This window comes from Phalacrocorax aristotelis, chromosome 3, assembly GCF_949628215.1.
Source record: "Phalacrocorax aristotelis chromosome 3, bGulAri2.1, whole genome shotgun sequence".
NCBI classification, from domain to species: Eukaryota; Metazoa; Chordata; class Aves; order Suliformes; family Phalacrocoracidae; genus Phalacrocorax; species Phalacrocorax aristotelis.
In genome coordinates, this window is record NC_134278.1 from 67,948,157 (window position 1) to 67,963,253 (window position 15,097).

Here is a 15,097-nt window from a genome sequence, read left to right on the forward strand (position 1 = left end):
TATTTATATATTATGTATATAATACTCAAGAACCATCTGGTCCAACCTTTCTTGGCAAAAGCGCAGTCTAGACAAGATGGCCCAGCACCCTGTCCAGACAACTCTTGAAGGTGTCCAATGTTGGGGAATCCACCACTTTTCTGGGGAGATTATTCCAGTGGCTGTTGTTCTCATTGTGAAAAGTTTTCCTCTTGTGTCCGACTGGAATCTCCCCAAGAGCAACTTGTACCCATTACCCCGTGTCTTTTCCACGTGACCCCTTGTAAAAAGGGAGTTTTCATCTTTGTAGCCACCCTTTACATACTGGAACATGGTGACAAGGTCTCCCCTAAACCTTCTTTTCTCAAGGCTGAACAAACCCATTTCTCTCAGCCTTTCCTCATGTGGCAGGCTTCTCAGTCCTTGGATCATCCTGGTGGCCCTTCTCTGGACCCCTTCCAGCCTGTCCACATCTCTTTTGCATAGTGGGGACCAAAACTGAACTCAGTACTCCAGGTATGGCCTGACAAGCACTGAATAGAGCGGGATAATGACTTCTTTCTCTCTGCTGGTGGTGCCCTTTTTGATGCAACCCAGCATCCTCTTGCACTCATGTTGAGCCTTCTGTCCACCAAGACCCCCAGGTCCCTTTCCACAGAGCTGCTCCCCAGCCAGGTGGATCCCAGTCTGTGCTGCACTCCCAGATTATGTTTTCCCAGGTGCAAGAGCTTACAAATCTCTTCGTGTATGTACATACATAGGCACACACACACACAAAATATTGTAATAGAACTGTCTTTCAGACTTCCAGTAATCTACAAATACTCTCACAGGGATCACATACCAAGCCAGAAAAGAAATCCATAAAGCTGTGAGGAAAATTCTGGAAACAGAAGCTAAAATTTTCCGGAGACCTTTTAATGGTAGGTATTGAAAGCATGGCTTCATCTATGATTATTGTTTTTTAATGATAAAGCATAAACCTTTTAAAAAGTAAAATAATTTTTCTTACAAGCTTAACGTGTTCTTTTGTGTTTGAAATGTTGGTAATATTACTATAACTTTCTGTATTAATATAGTACATTAATATATTTTCTATGTATTAAAACCATTCCTTTTCTTAAAGTAAATGAAAGTGATGGTTAGGAAGAAATTTGAGATTTTTGTTTGTTTGTTTGTTTCAGAAGAGATTTGAAGCTTAAGGTACGAGGTTAATATCCGATACCAGTTTTGTGTACAAAAAGTGTTTGGGGGATGAAAAACACTAAAAATTTCATTTTAGGAAAGTGTGTTATGCTTTCATCAGAATTGCCAATAATAAATGAAAGCAGCACGGTCTTTTTGTAACAGTGTGTCCCTGCTTTTTAGTGTAATTTAAAATAAGAATTTCAATTCATATAAGAAACTGTGCTCCTGAGGCATGCTATCTGTTCTCATTTAAGTATCTGTTAAATGGTTGTAACAATATGTATCTCCACTGTGGTCCAATGAAATTAATTGTCCAAGGTCAGAGCCTCAAGAGTTGCTAAGGGTTTCCAACTCCTGCTGGAAGCTGGATTTCTGGTTGGTAAGTGCCAGCCAGGGTGTGTATGTGTAACATATATGCAATATCAACCTGGCGCCACTGAAATGAATCAAAACCATCCTATTAATTTAGGGATCAGCATTTTCCTAATGCCTTTCTGTCATTGTTTACTGTGCTAATTCAGTATTAAAAGATTACACTCTAAATTACTGTTAACAACTAATATTCAAATATTAAAAGAAACAGGGCTTTTTTACTCAATGAATAGAAACATGGCTGCTAAAATGTCATTAATAATAACTTGGCTTTTATCTGTTTCCTGGTAAAAGAACAATTCAGTACCTTTGATGGAGAAGATCACGAATGTGCCTTATGGCTTCTCTTGAAGAGAAGTCAGTCTGAAGACAAAGAGGTCCGACTACAGGCTGTACAAGACCTGGCAAACAACAGTCACTGGCATGGTAACGTATGCTGATGTAGCCTAATTCATCCCAGAAAGATGACAAAGTCTCAGTTAGCTGTTGCAAGTCTGCTACCAACATGAAAAAAGGCTAGTAGCTGCAAGGAGTGTAAACACACTCTGAAATTTGGTCTAAAATGTGGGGGGTTTGCTTACATTTCAAGTAATTCTTCTTTCCTAATACTCTGACACAGAGTGTGTATCTGCAGTGCAGGCCTCTCTCTGTTTCCCCACCAGAGAATCACAGCCACTGCCATGGTGTGGGAGAGCAGGTCATGTTCATAGTTCCCTAGCTTTTCTATTGGAACTGCTAACAAGGTCACTAGTTCTGGCAGTGATTTTTATAGGGCTCTGTATGGGAGTGGGTTCAAGACCATGGTTCAGTTAATAAAAATTGGTTAGGACCTAATAGGTAGTAATGACAAACTAGAGGTAGAGGACTTGTATGTGCAAGCATTATTTGTAAGCCATTTTCCATCCTAGTTATTATTATTTGGCAGTAATATGTCCTCCCTGAATGTCCTTGAAACCCCAAGTAAAGGGGAGGGGAGTATAGGTGTGTCTTTCTCCCCCTTCCATCACTAGTCCATATAAACTAGGTGACACTTTAATCTTGACTCTCATTATTCTGGTAATCCGGTCAGCTGGGTACCTTTCACTCTTCCAGTGCAACTCCACACCATGGGATTTATCTTGTTTCAGATTGCCTCTATACAATTCTAATTACCTCAAGCAGTTTACATCAAAAAAGCTGTGTTTGAAAACATTTGAAAGCTAGGCTGTATCAAAACTGAAGCTGTGTGTACTAATTTAGTATAACCATCTCGTGTTCATAGGAGAACACTGTTAGCAGGTGATCTCAGTGCACAAGACGGCCAGTGCTTGGGGACCTAGTTGCTTTCTGTTATCTCCTTTTCTCTGTAGTACTCATTGCCGTAGTATTTGGTGTTTCACAAACACTAATTATTCTTGCCAACTACCTCATGAGGGGAAACAGGGTTTTTTTTAAACCTGATATTCCAAAACAGAGTCCAAGGAACAGCGAAAACATGTGCTAACTTTTCACAGCTAGGACCAAATTGTTCAGCATACCTGTTTTTGTAAAATACAGTATTCTGCTTGTCCAGAGCACCGCTTCAGTGACTTCAATTCGCAGCTGTAAGTGACCTGCACCAAATAAAAAAGACAGTCAATCTGCGACTGTTTGTGAAAAATGTATTTTAGATGGCTTGTTAGTTCTGTTGTAGAATTGTAGAGCAATAACAAGGATAGAAACTAAGTTTTATAGAATAAGTATTGATCCACTTTATATTTTCTTTTCCTTCAGTTTGCCACTTAATTTCAGTATGTAATTTTCAATTTCTCTAGCTATTAAATAGGTAAGTTTTGGGAAGGAGCAGTAGTTACTGTTTCAGTCTGTTTTTCCTTCAGTAGGGAAACGGAAAGTCATCTTGTATCTTCAGTAAAGAAGGGCTGCTTAAAAGTGTACTTTGGTGCTGTCCTGCTTTTCTGAGGTCACCTGATTTTGTGACTTGAACAATTTTATTGAAACATAGTTTTTGTGTGATTTAAAATTAGGTGTCTGTGCCTTGGCAGCATTTGGATTTAAGACTCTGGGTTTTAATACTGTATGCAGAAAAAAATTATGCGTATGCCTTTCAAATTTTAACTCTAGTCCAGGGGATTAAGCTTGGGTTTGTAGTCCTTGTACTCCTTTCACAGTGGCAATACTGAACGTTTGTTTTTGCTTGTGTTCAACTTATATCTGAGGACCTTTATCAAACTGGTCTATAATGAACAATTAGTGCCCAGGTGCCTTCAATTCAGTATAGTGCTGGTCTAACAACTGCCAGATTTGTCTTTTGGACTTTGTGATTACAAAATCAGAGCTTATTTATGTAGATTACAGAGAGGTGGTTCTGTCTTCAAGTATATTAACAAAGTCAATCAGAAACTGCATTTAAAACCAAATGAAATATTTAAAGTTAGTTATAACTCTAATGCCAAAGTTCTTGTACTACAGATTATCAGTATGGTACAGTTGCCCAAACCTGTGATCAAAGGACTGCTATAGGTTTGGCTCGGTCCAAAGATATTGACCTTCGCTTTTTCCTGCCTCCACCACCATTGCCAAAAATAAAGAATGTAAGTAAATGAAAAGTAGGTATTAGATTACTTTGGCTTGCTTGTTTGTTTTTAGTACTTTTGTTGTTGGTAACCATATTAAAGTGGAGTTCTTCTAAAGTAACTAACAAGTAGAAAAATTAAGACCAAAATACAAAACTATAATATAGTGATATACCCCTGGGGTGTATCTGCGTTAGTGAATGCCGTGAAGGAAAGAAGTAAGGATGGGGGGTTGATCAATTATTGTTCTCGGAGTATATGTCCACATTACACATTTACTAGCAGTGAAGTTTGAGCCAGTTACCAGTCTGATGTACACACTGCCTGCCTGTACGTAATAGGCAATGCAAAGCAGTCTTACATTACGTCATCCTAGATTGCCTTGTTGATACTGACAGAATCCTGTGCACAGAGAGCACTGCGGGAGGCCTTTTCATCCTCATTGCTAGTGTGGTGCTCTGGCACCACACTTGTTAGTGTTCTGGCACGCAGCTTTAACCTTGATTATATAAGTAGGAAAATAATTTCAAGTGCACCATGTGACTCCCAAGTGCAGATGCAATGCAGATTTTCTGCCTTGAAAAATTCCTCCAACAAACTGAATCACTAATGTAGACATACTCACTGTCTTTCACCTGTTCTGCTGTCTTCTCATTTTGACATCTTAATCTACTTATGTGTGAATCTAGATGTTATAGAAAGCATTTGGAGATGAGCTTAGTGTTATTGCTATTAACTAAGTTTTATTTAACTTCAGTTATCACAGTACTTATTAGATTTAATTGAATAGTATTCCAACAGAAAATTCAATTATTTTAGCTACTGAAAGGCATTGTACCTCAATACAGTAACTGAGACTTAATCAGGTAAGCAAATATGTAACATCTAGAACTGCTTTAAGAAATCTGTCTTAAATTCCCAAATACCTCCAGAGGTTCTGAGGTGGAGATGTGGCTCTTCCCCATCCTCTTTACTTGCAGTAAGCTCTACCAGCCTTGTCTTCTTTATGCCTAGGTCTGCTGTAGGCCCACCTCTTTTTTTGCCAGCTTTTGGGTGCCAACAAATCCGTATTGGATAGATCTGACCTTGTTTTGGGTTTATGTGAATTAGTAAGTGTGTGTATATATATGATGGTTTGTTCAATCATGTCATCATATCAGCTTCTTCGGTAAACAGAATTGGCATCCAAAGCATAATATAAGAGGTCTTTTGTAATGCTAATAGAATGAATGCTGGCAACGGTCCCTGTCAGAGAATACCTGTACATCTTAACCAACAAATTGAAAACCAGCTTTGATTGGTAGTGATATTGTTAGTTTTTGCTTTCTTATCTTTGTAACATTACGTGGTAGTGGATCTGTACCTGTCAGTCCTGAAGTAGTAGGTTATACTAGTATATGGTTCTGTATATAGTTTTTACAGCACTATGATTGTGAGGTGGTTGAAGCTAAGAGTTCCCAATCTGTTGCTTAGGAAGTTGAAGCAAATCATTGTGGCAGCAAGTGTTGCTCTGCACATTAAATATGTCTCCATTTCTGACTGTAGCAAGGATTAGAGTAACTGCAAGTTCCGTGACCATGGGCAAATAAAATTACTTTTTTGAATCTGTTTTCCTGTAATCTGCCCTGGATTACTAAACAAACATCTATATGAATGCTTTGAAGAGAAAAGATTAAAAGAAATGTTGTCTATATTTTTTACTAGGAATTTATACATTCATTTTAATGGAGGAGCACCAAAACCAGGATGTAGTTAACGGTGAACTTTTAAGCTTCCTGTGCCAAGAGGAACAGTTCTTTCCTCTGCCCTTCTGGACCTATTAGAAGGCCACCAAACTGTGAAGTTTAAAGCTTACCTTTCATCACTTGGTTGGTGGTTTTAGAATTATCAGTTTCCGAAGTCTTTACAGGTGTAACTATTAAACCAAAGCTGCAGAGCACTCAAGTTCAGGGTTCATATTTTACGGCCTTATTAATACGGCTGATTCCATTATTTCAGATCTTCCTTTTCTGTGTTTTGCTTCATACATTGAAGAGAACTAAAAGCTATTTGTGCTTACTTCTCACAGGATGATCCCATAGAAGATGAACTTCGCTTGTTGTTAGTATCTTTACCTCAGACTGGTCTTGATCCGTGTGTCCAGTACTTCACATCTCTTGCTTTACGTGAAAGTAGTCAGACTCTCGCTGCACAAAGGGTGAGTTCCCACCTGCAGAATAGAACTATTTGGCTTCTTTGCTCCTGCAGGGCTCAAAGATACAAACCTATTTCCATATTTTTGAGCATTATAAGAGGAAGAGAAATACAGAGACTTTGTGACCATACAACATAAATAAAACCTCTTCTATACACAGCCTGTCTGCTTGAAAGTTTGTTTATCTTTCCCAGCTGTACTAGTCTGTCTCGTGAAAGATTCTATCTTTATTTACAAGCCTTCCCGTGAAGCAGATATTTCAACATTTTGTCTAGAACATTTCCTTCCCCTTGCAGTGCATATAAAATTATTTTTTCACATTTCATCTTACCATTGTCGGAGTGTTCTTTGAATGCTGAGATGATTAAACCTCTGTCAAGTCTTACTAGAAAACTGGTAAATTGTTAGCACACCTTAAGTGGTAAACTCTTTACTCACATAGAAATGCCTCCCTGTAACAGGTCACTGTTGCCAAAACCAGAACTGGAATAGTGTAGTGGTCTGTTTGGACTTGGAAACTAGGAATTCTTCAACTCTGTCCAACAACTTCCTAAGTGGCTTTAGGAACATCATTTGAAGTGCAGTTATTGCTTAAAAATAATAATTGTAATGCCAGTGTCATCCACTATCTCATGCATTTTATTTTTATATTGAAAAGTTGTGACTTTTTAAATTGGTGATTACAATAATTAAAATGACTGTCATATTTTAATAATGATGTCTGACAGGCTTTATTTAGAGAATTCAGAGTGCAATAACTCTTTCTTTCCTATGACACAATTATGTGTACTGTTTTTATGCTATGACTTCTTTATTGTTTTCACAGCCAGAGCTCTTGCTACCAAGGGAGCTTTGGTAAGACACCACACATGGAAGCGTTTTGATAATCATGCTGTTCTAAAAAACTGTTCTTTAGGGAGGTTATGCTGGTCTTCCTACTGCATGATTGCGAGAGGCTGATCTTCAGAGACTATGCTAAGTGCTGAAGACCTTTTTCCTCTCATTTTTGCAACTGTGGAAGTCTAGATGCAGTCTGATTCTTGCTTTTTATGCTTAAGTAAATGATCTTAAAAGAAGACATTCATTAACAAAATGAAAAACCTACATTTCCCCCTTTATTGTATGTTTTGAAGTTAATAGACTATGGAGGCTACTGACTGAAAATCTATTTAATATTTTAAGTTAAAAATAGTTGATATTTTTCTGGTGTACTTGTGTAGTTTGTACATTTTGAAAAATGCATGCATGCTGTGCACTCTTTATAGCAATTTCTATAGATCATTACACACGTAACGTTTTAGTTTAGAAATGTGTATTTTATGTAGCTATTTGGAATGTAGTATAATTTTTACTGATTCTCATTTCAGGGAGGCTTATGGTGTTTTGGAGGAAATGGACTTCCATATTGTGAGACATTGAGTAAAATCCCCTCAGAGACAGTGGAACTCTTTTGCTTGCAAGCTTTAGTACAGCATTCGAAGGTAATTTGTCCTTTAAACTATAGCTGAAAAGCTACATTTATAAACATTCCTTTCCAATGCTCTCTTATATATTGGGAAGGAGTTGCCATTTCCTTGTCTCCTACCCCTCACCCCTTCTGTAAGGATGTTCAGACAACTGAGACTATTGTGAATTGGAAGGCAGCAAATAAGTTCCCCTGTAGCATACCTGTATGTATCTTCCAAGAAGTAAAAGGGCAGCTCTGACACAGAAAAGCAGGAGAGAATGCCTGAAGTCTAGATGGCTTAACAAGTCTTTTCTATGTAGGGCTACCTCCCACTGGCACTCAAAGTCATTGGAGAGAGATGTCACAAGGAAACCATGTTTCCACTGCAGCTTCTCAGTAAGCAAGATAGTGATGATGTGAAATTCTCAGTGCAAAGTATGTGTGGATTTGTGTGAGTTGGTGTACATCAGTTCAGAAAGCTTACAAGCAGTCTCTTCTTACCTGTAGTGCCAGTTTTCCAGAAAGCAAAGTAACCTCATGAATTCACTCTAATCAGAAGCCAGAAAGGAATGCAAACCTTGGCTATTCACAAAGGTCAGTCCTTTAAGGGTGTCATGGTTTAACATCAGCTGGCAACTAAGCACCAGCAGCTTGCTCCCTTCCCCCCGGTAGGATGGAGGAGAGAATTGGAAGAGTAGAAGTGAGAAAACTCATGGGTTGAGATAAAGACAGATTAACAGGTAAAGCAAAAGCCACGCACACAAGCAAAGCAAAACAAGGAATTCATTCACTACTTCCTATGGGCAGGCAGGTGTTTGGCCATCTCCAGGAAAGCAGGGCTTCATCACGCATAACAGCTACTTGACGAAGACAAATGTCATCATTCCAAACGTTCCCCCCCTTCCTTCTTCTTCCCCCAGCTTTATATGCTGAGCATGATGTCATGTGGTGTGGGATGTCCCTTAGGTCAGTTGGGGTCAGCTGTCGCAGCCGAGTCCCTTCCCAGCTTCTCGTGGGCCCCCAGCCTGCTCACTGGTGGGGTGAAGTTGTTATCCCAAAAAGCAGGTTCGTTCACCCAGTGTGCAAAACACCAAACTACACACAGAGCGGGGGTATTTTATTTAATTCATTTTTACCCAAGGATTGGTGCTAGGTGGTAACCCACAAAGCTAGCACCCCACACCGAGAAACTACAAGATATTTATACAGTTAAATGTGTCAGTCACAGCTAATATTCACACACTCAGCTAATAATTGGTTAATTTCTTTCGCGCTTCGATGTAAAGGTACAGCTCACTTTTAATTTACCATGCATGCTCAGAGAGTAAGGGACTTACTAGAGGTGGGGCAGTTCCTGGCCTGTGGGCCTGATTTTTAGTATTGTAATGAGGATAGTTCCCCTAATGGGCACTTTGTTTTAGTTCTTATCAACATCCCAATTAGTTGTTCTCCTTGACTATACACTTTATTATCCTGTTCCCAGTGTCTTCTGAGGCGGGATGTTTGCTTTGATCAGTCTTTCAGCTCTCCTCAAGGATATAGTTGTAAAACAAGTGCTTCCCTATCTCTCAGTTCCCATCTGTGGCAGCCAAATTCTGTTTTGCCAAGCTCACATAGTTCATTGTTACGGCTTAGCAGAAAATTCCAAAAATTCCATTTTCTTCAGGATATCAATCTGAGGAGCAGAAAAGGCCTTGACTCTGTGTAAGCACTGCTCAGCAATAACAAAAACATCCCTGTATTATGGACACTGTTTCCAGCATGAATCTAAAACATAACCCCCGTACTAGCTCCTATGAAGAAAAGGGTCACTGCCTTTGGGCAGAATATTGCACAGCACACAGCTGATACAGTGCATTTCCAGGACAAGACTGTTCTTTGGAGACACAGATGAAGAGATGGAAGATTTTGTGTAACAATGATTCTTCTTGATTCCTGTTGCTGCACTGTTCAGTGGGCGCTTAATTTTTCAGAAGCCTAGATCACTGAGAAACGGCATTGAGAATACCAAATTGTTATCGGTGGTAGGGACGGATAAAGTGCAGTTTGCCAATATTCCTTTCACATCTTCCATATACATAACAAATTCTAGACTAAGTCAGAACTCCTCTATTCCTGATTTTCAGTTTTAAAAAAGTTACGACTGTACTCATTCCAAATGTGTATCTCTCTTTGTTGAAAGCCACAGACTTGAGGGCATCAACAGTTCCGTAACTGCCACACATTTTTAAGTACTGTAGGCAACATGATCAAGTCATAAGCATTTGGCCAATATCAGTAGTTGACACTTCAACTAATTAGTGCATATTCATTTACTTGGACTAGAATCTATGTTGTCCTTAAGATCAATAACGATAGTGGTACTATTTGGAGTGTAGAAATACCTTTACATTTCAAAGAGAAGGGATTATAATGATTGAAGTTATGTGGTGAAGAGAAAGATAAGTAGCTCTGGTTAAGGTAGTGCTTTAATAAATGCAGACAATTGTCCTGTTCAAACTCTTGAACTTTAGCTGAAGTTTGATCATGCAAAGTGAAGAGCATTCTCATCTCCCTCAGATGTGGAGGAGAGTAGAGTGATGGTACTTAGCATCTTTCAGGTTGTCAATCCATAGAAATCATGCATTTAGCATATTAAAATATTTACTTCCTCTTCAACTATAGCATAATAAATGCTAGATCAATAAGAATTTCTATCTAATGAGGGCTCTGCTTCATTATCAGCTCTTTAAACTCCCCTAATTTGTGAATTAACAGCATCTCAAAGAACCTTTTGCAGAACATCTATTTATTGTCATTGTATTGACTGTATAATTGTAGGTTTCTTCTCACTGTGATAAAATTGAAGCTAAAGGAGGCCTTCAGCTACTACAGAGGATATACCAGCTACGTAAAGATTCAGCAAAAATTCAAAGGAACATTATTCGTATTATTGGAAATATGGCTTTGGATGAACGTCTTCATTCATCCATAGTACGTGCAGGTAAAATGAAAGCAAGCGCAAGCGGTCTGAATGTCAGATTTCTATTCTAAAATTTTCAGAGGATTCAATGCTTCTGTAAAATGCAACGGACCATGGCAGTGGTGGGTTTTATATTTGGGGGCGGGGGGGTGTTGTTGTTAGGGCTTTTAGATAAAAAAATATAGATGCATTAGATGGTGTTGATTAAAAACTCCTGTATGCTGTCTAACCAATATGTGTCAGTGCTACAGAGGTGCTCTAAGTCTGATGGATGGTGAAAATTTGGACTTGGTTGATGTTCAGTTCACATTACTGGCAAAAATCTTTTGAGTTTTCTACTCTTACAGATCATCTACCCTGTAGATTAATTTTTTTTATTAACTGTGTTTTAGTCTCGTAAAGGAGCAGACAAGCTTGCAGTCCTTACCTTTTGAAATAAAGGGAAACATGCCTTCCAGCCCTCCCTTGCTTCATGTTAGGCTAGTAACTTCTAAGCTTTGCTCTGATGCCCCTTTTTTCATACGCCCTTAATATCATAACGAAATTATTCCTTCTAGTTCTGTACGAAATAAATAATTTCCAATGTTTTGTTAGGAAAGAAATCAAAAGAAAAGTAGAAAATATTAATACGTCCTTGTATATGTCCGAGCTGGTGTCTGCCTCTTAAACACAGTGTGCGTTTTTAATCTCTCTGTTGCAAAAAAGCAGAAGTAGCAAAGGCACAAGGAAAGACCATGAGGGTGATTAAAAATTTGGAAAGACTGTGGTAGAGTAACAAGTAACTAGACTAAGACACTTACTATGAAAAAAGTAGCTGAAGGAGAATGTGATGGAGATTTATAAAAGCCGCACAGGGGTAGAGAAGGCAAAGAGGGAATGGGCATCTGCAGTTTCTCATAATGCAAGACCAAAGGTTCTTGTACATTAAATTATCAAGAGGCAGAACAAATAAGTATATTTTTTCTCCATACAGTGCATGCCCAAACTAAAACTTGCCACAAAACTTTGTGATTGTTGAAGACTTATAAAACTTCACTAAGTGATTAGACAAATTCATGGAAAGAAAAATCCATAAAGCTCTACACACAGAAGCCAAGTGGACTGCAAAAACTGAGAGGGTGTAGTGGAGAATCAGCACTGTGTACTTGCCCTTTTTATTGCTGTATTCTTTTATTGTTCTGCAACTTCCATTACTGCTCGCGTTTGGAGCAAGACAGCTGGACTACAAGTGCCTTTGATCTGAGCTCTAGCACCATTTTACATTCTTATGATGGCTGTTAAAACCATACATGTAGAGGAAGAGATTGTAACAGAAGAGTCAGCAGCTCCCTGGGGCAGAGCTCTTGGTACAAACGGGATTTTAGCCAGTGAACCAGGTTCCAGAGGTGAGCAGTTGGATACTGCTGGTCAAGAGTTGATGAGACTTCTCTTTTGTTGCTATATGATGCATAAGAAGAACCTCTAAGGCTCTTTACCTTTGCTAAAACTTCTGGCACAGAAAGGAAGGAAAGCAATGATGCACTGTGTAGTAGCTGTGATGGGGTGTCTGGGGGCAGAAGGATTCTGAACACTATTTTTGACTTTTCATCTTGGCTCGTTTAAGAGAAATGCAAAACCAGAGACCTTGCTGATTTTAAGCAAACTAGCTTGGCAGTCTTTCGTTGTATTTGGAGAACTGCAAATAGATTTTAGATAGTGTTCTTCTTAAGGAGAACTTGCACAGTGGTCAACATCTGTTCTGCTTAGAAGTGTAATTTAAATAAAGAATTCTTAAAAAATATATTCTTTCACAGTTCTCAAAGGTACTTGCATTTAAACAGAACTCACATGTCAGTTCATTCTTTTCCTGATTCCACAGTGAACTAACTATTCTGAATTAACAACATACTGGCTATCCTAATAACAATATACTGTGCATGATTTTGAAACAGTGCTCACTAAGTAGACTGTTTCTTCTTTTTCAAATCAGCCTTCATTTGAAAATCTCTCTTTAAAGTCTTACCAGCTTTTATTTATGAGCTTGACTTCAATGTAATTGTGATTTATAGACCACTCTTGCTAGCAGCAACAAGATTTATCAGGATTTTAAAGAAATATATGTGTCTGTGTGTATAAAAGATGGTCTTTTGCATTTCTCAGTAGTCCATGAACATCCCCATCCATGTCTAAGAAACTATGTTTTACATGTTGGGTAAAGTATTGTGAAGGGTCTGTTTTTTCTTGAGGTAGCTATGACTTTAAATTTTATTGAGGAATGTATTCAAAGTTTTCCTTCATTAATTCTCTCATGTTTGTTAGGTATAATAGTATACTACATTTAGAATAGCAAGGACATTTTAATACCTTAAACAGGTTTTCACACACTGGATTTTAAAGTTAGAAATGGTTGTACTCTCACAGCAAGCAGCAATTTTTCCACCTGCCATTATTCCTGTGGGTTGTTTTCTATGTCTTTCTTACGCTTTGCACTTCATTTTCTCTCTGGGACATGTCTTTTCTCTGTCTGTCTTGCATCTTACCTGCCAAAAGAGGCTTCAGATCTGTTCTGTCTCTGACAACTGCACTGACCTGCTGATACACTTTCTTTTTCTTCTGAGAAAAAAGTCTCCTTCAGATCATAAGCTGAACAATAGTACAATACGTTGTCTCCTCACCGCTCTGGACTTTTGCATTTTGGAGGTTCTACTTATCTAGCATTGGCTTTCTTGTGGTAAAGAGAGTGGATTGAGATAACTTGATTTGATGTTACCATTCTTAAGTTTTAACATCTATTTTCACAAATATACTTTGAAGGATTATGTTTCTGAATTCTTTCATTTGGATGTTGTTTCTACTTAGTTAACCTGCCACTTTATTTTTTTCAATGTAGGTTGGGTTTCAGTACTTGCTGAAGTAATGAAATCCCCACATGTCATTCAGTCTTCTCATGCATCCAGAGCTTTGGCTAATCTAGACAGGGACACAGTGAAAGAAAAGTATCCAGATGGTGTTTATGTCTTGCATCCACAATATCGTAGCAGGTAAAGCAGAAGATGTTGTACATGCTCTACTTTGAGTTACTCGTTATACTGTTCAGCTATAAAACTTTGGAAGAGTTGACATCAGAGTGCTGCTGTACTCGTGCCGCCTGCTCCTCCTGTTCTTTGGTGGGTTGGGAGGACTGAATTTAGATTCTCAAACAGGAGAACAACAGAAGTGATGGGAGAAGTCCATAGCCATGAAAGGAGTATTATTGTACTGCATGGAAAAATCCAAACACAAAGCATGAGATGAATGATTGTTTTTCATGGGTTGCAACCGTTTAACCTTTGCACTGGCTGCCTTGGGATACAGTGCCTTGTAATTATTCTGTTGGCGGCAGCACATGTTCACCTAAGATACAGTAAATTTACAGCTTCAGCTTCTTTTAATAGTGGTCGTGTGTCCGGGACTGAAGCAATCTCTAGTGTGGTATGTCACTTAGTAGCAACTATTCCCTGGGTCACTGGAGTTAGTCAGGTTACAGTAAAGATCTCATTTGATTATAAAACTGGAACTATCAAGCTGTACTAAGAGTGGCTGGAGAGAATGGTCGTTTTCACTACAGAAAAATAACACTAGTGAGGTTGATATTTTCTGTGCCTTTTTGTATCTCTCTCTCTGAGTGGATCCTTGGTTTTTTGTCTTGATCTGAGCATCCTCTTTGAAATATTGTGAAATGTCTTGAAATGTTGTCCGTAAGACAAGAAAATCGCATATAGTGTTAAAAATAGCGTTTTGGCATCCTTTAGGTTAAAAGTTCTGTGTAAATTTAATGTGCTAAAAGAATATGTACCATGCACCTCTTAAAAATACCTTTTTCTCTATCAGTCAGCCCATCAGAGCAGACATCCTTTTTGTTCATGGTCTTTTGGGAGCAGCATTTAAAACCTGGCGACAGCAAGACATTGACCGCCATTTGGATAAAAAGGCTTCAGAAGGGGAAGAGGACTATAGTCAGTGCTGGCCAAAGGTAAAAAGACATTTTCACATGCAGCTGCTGTTTTCTCATTAATGAGAGCTGTCCAGAGGATCTAGAATTACACTGTCTTGCAGTTGTCTGTTTTGAATCAAATGACTTGTAGTCTGTTATACAAGTAGCACTTTCCAAGTTCCTGATACATTTTTGTTAGCCAGCTGAAATTTCGAACATTTTGAAATTTTGTTCTTGCAAAGGACATTTTTTTTGGTGGAATGTTATTGCTGAGAAAAAGATATATAAAATTACGTTTTAATTTAAGTGTCCTTTCTTACATAGGTATCTGAGTACCTCAATTTTTGCAGATTGCTACATATTGTTGATAAGTAATTACTGCTTCAAGCAACTCACATGGTATAACCACTGAAGTATCTCTGTAAAACTTAAATTTATCAGTCCTGTTGGT

The 15,097-nt window shown here is 38.4% G+C and overlaps 1 protein-coding gene across 3 annotated transcripts in view; it reads left to right on the forward strand.

The window, feature by feature from the left end:
* SERAC1 (serine active site containing 1) overlaps window positions 1–15,097 on the forward strand; it is a 29,267-nt gene that overhangs the window by 5,249 nt on the left and 8,921 nt on the right. For all 3 annotated transcript variants that reach the window (XM_075087850.1, XM_075087851.1, XM_075087852.1), the window contains 8 exons: window positions 813–902; window positions 1,834–1,965; window positions 3,988–4,109; window positions 6,160–6,288; window positions 7,653–7,766; window positions 10,553–10,715; window positions 13,564–13,714; window positions 14,544–14,685. In XM_075087850.1, coding sequence (XP_074943951.1) covers window positions 813–902; window positions 1,834–1,965; window positions 3,988–4,109; window positions 6,160–6,288; window positions 7,653–7,766; window positions 10,553–10,715; window positions 13,564–13,714; window positions 14,544–14,685 — 1,043 coding nt within the window. The remainder of the gene's footprint in view (window positions 1–812; window positions 903–1,833; window positions 1,966–3,987; window positions 4,110–6,159; window positions 6,289–7,652; window positions 7,767–10,552; window positions 10,716–13,563; window positions 13,715–14,543; window positions 14,686–15,097) is intronic.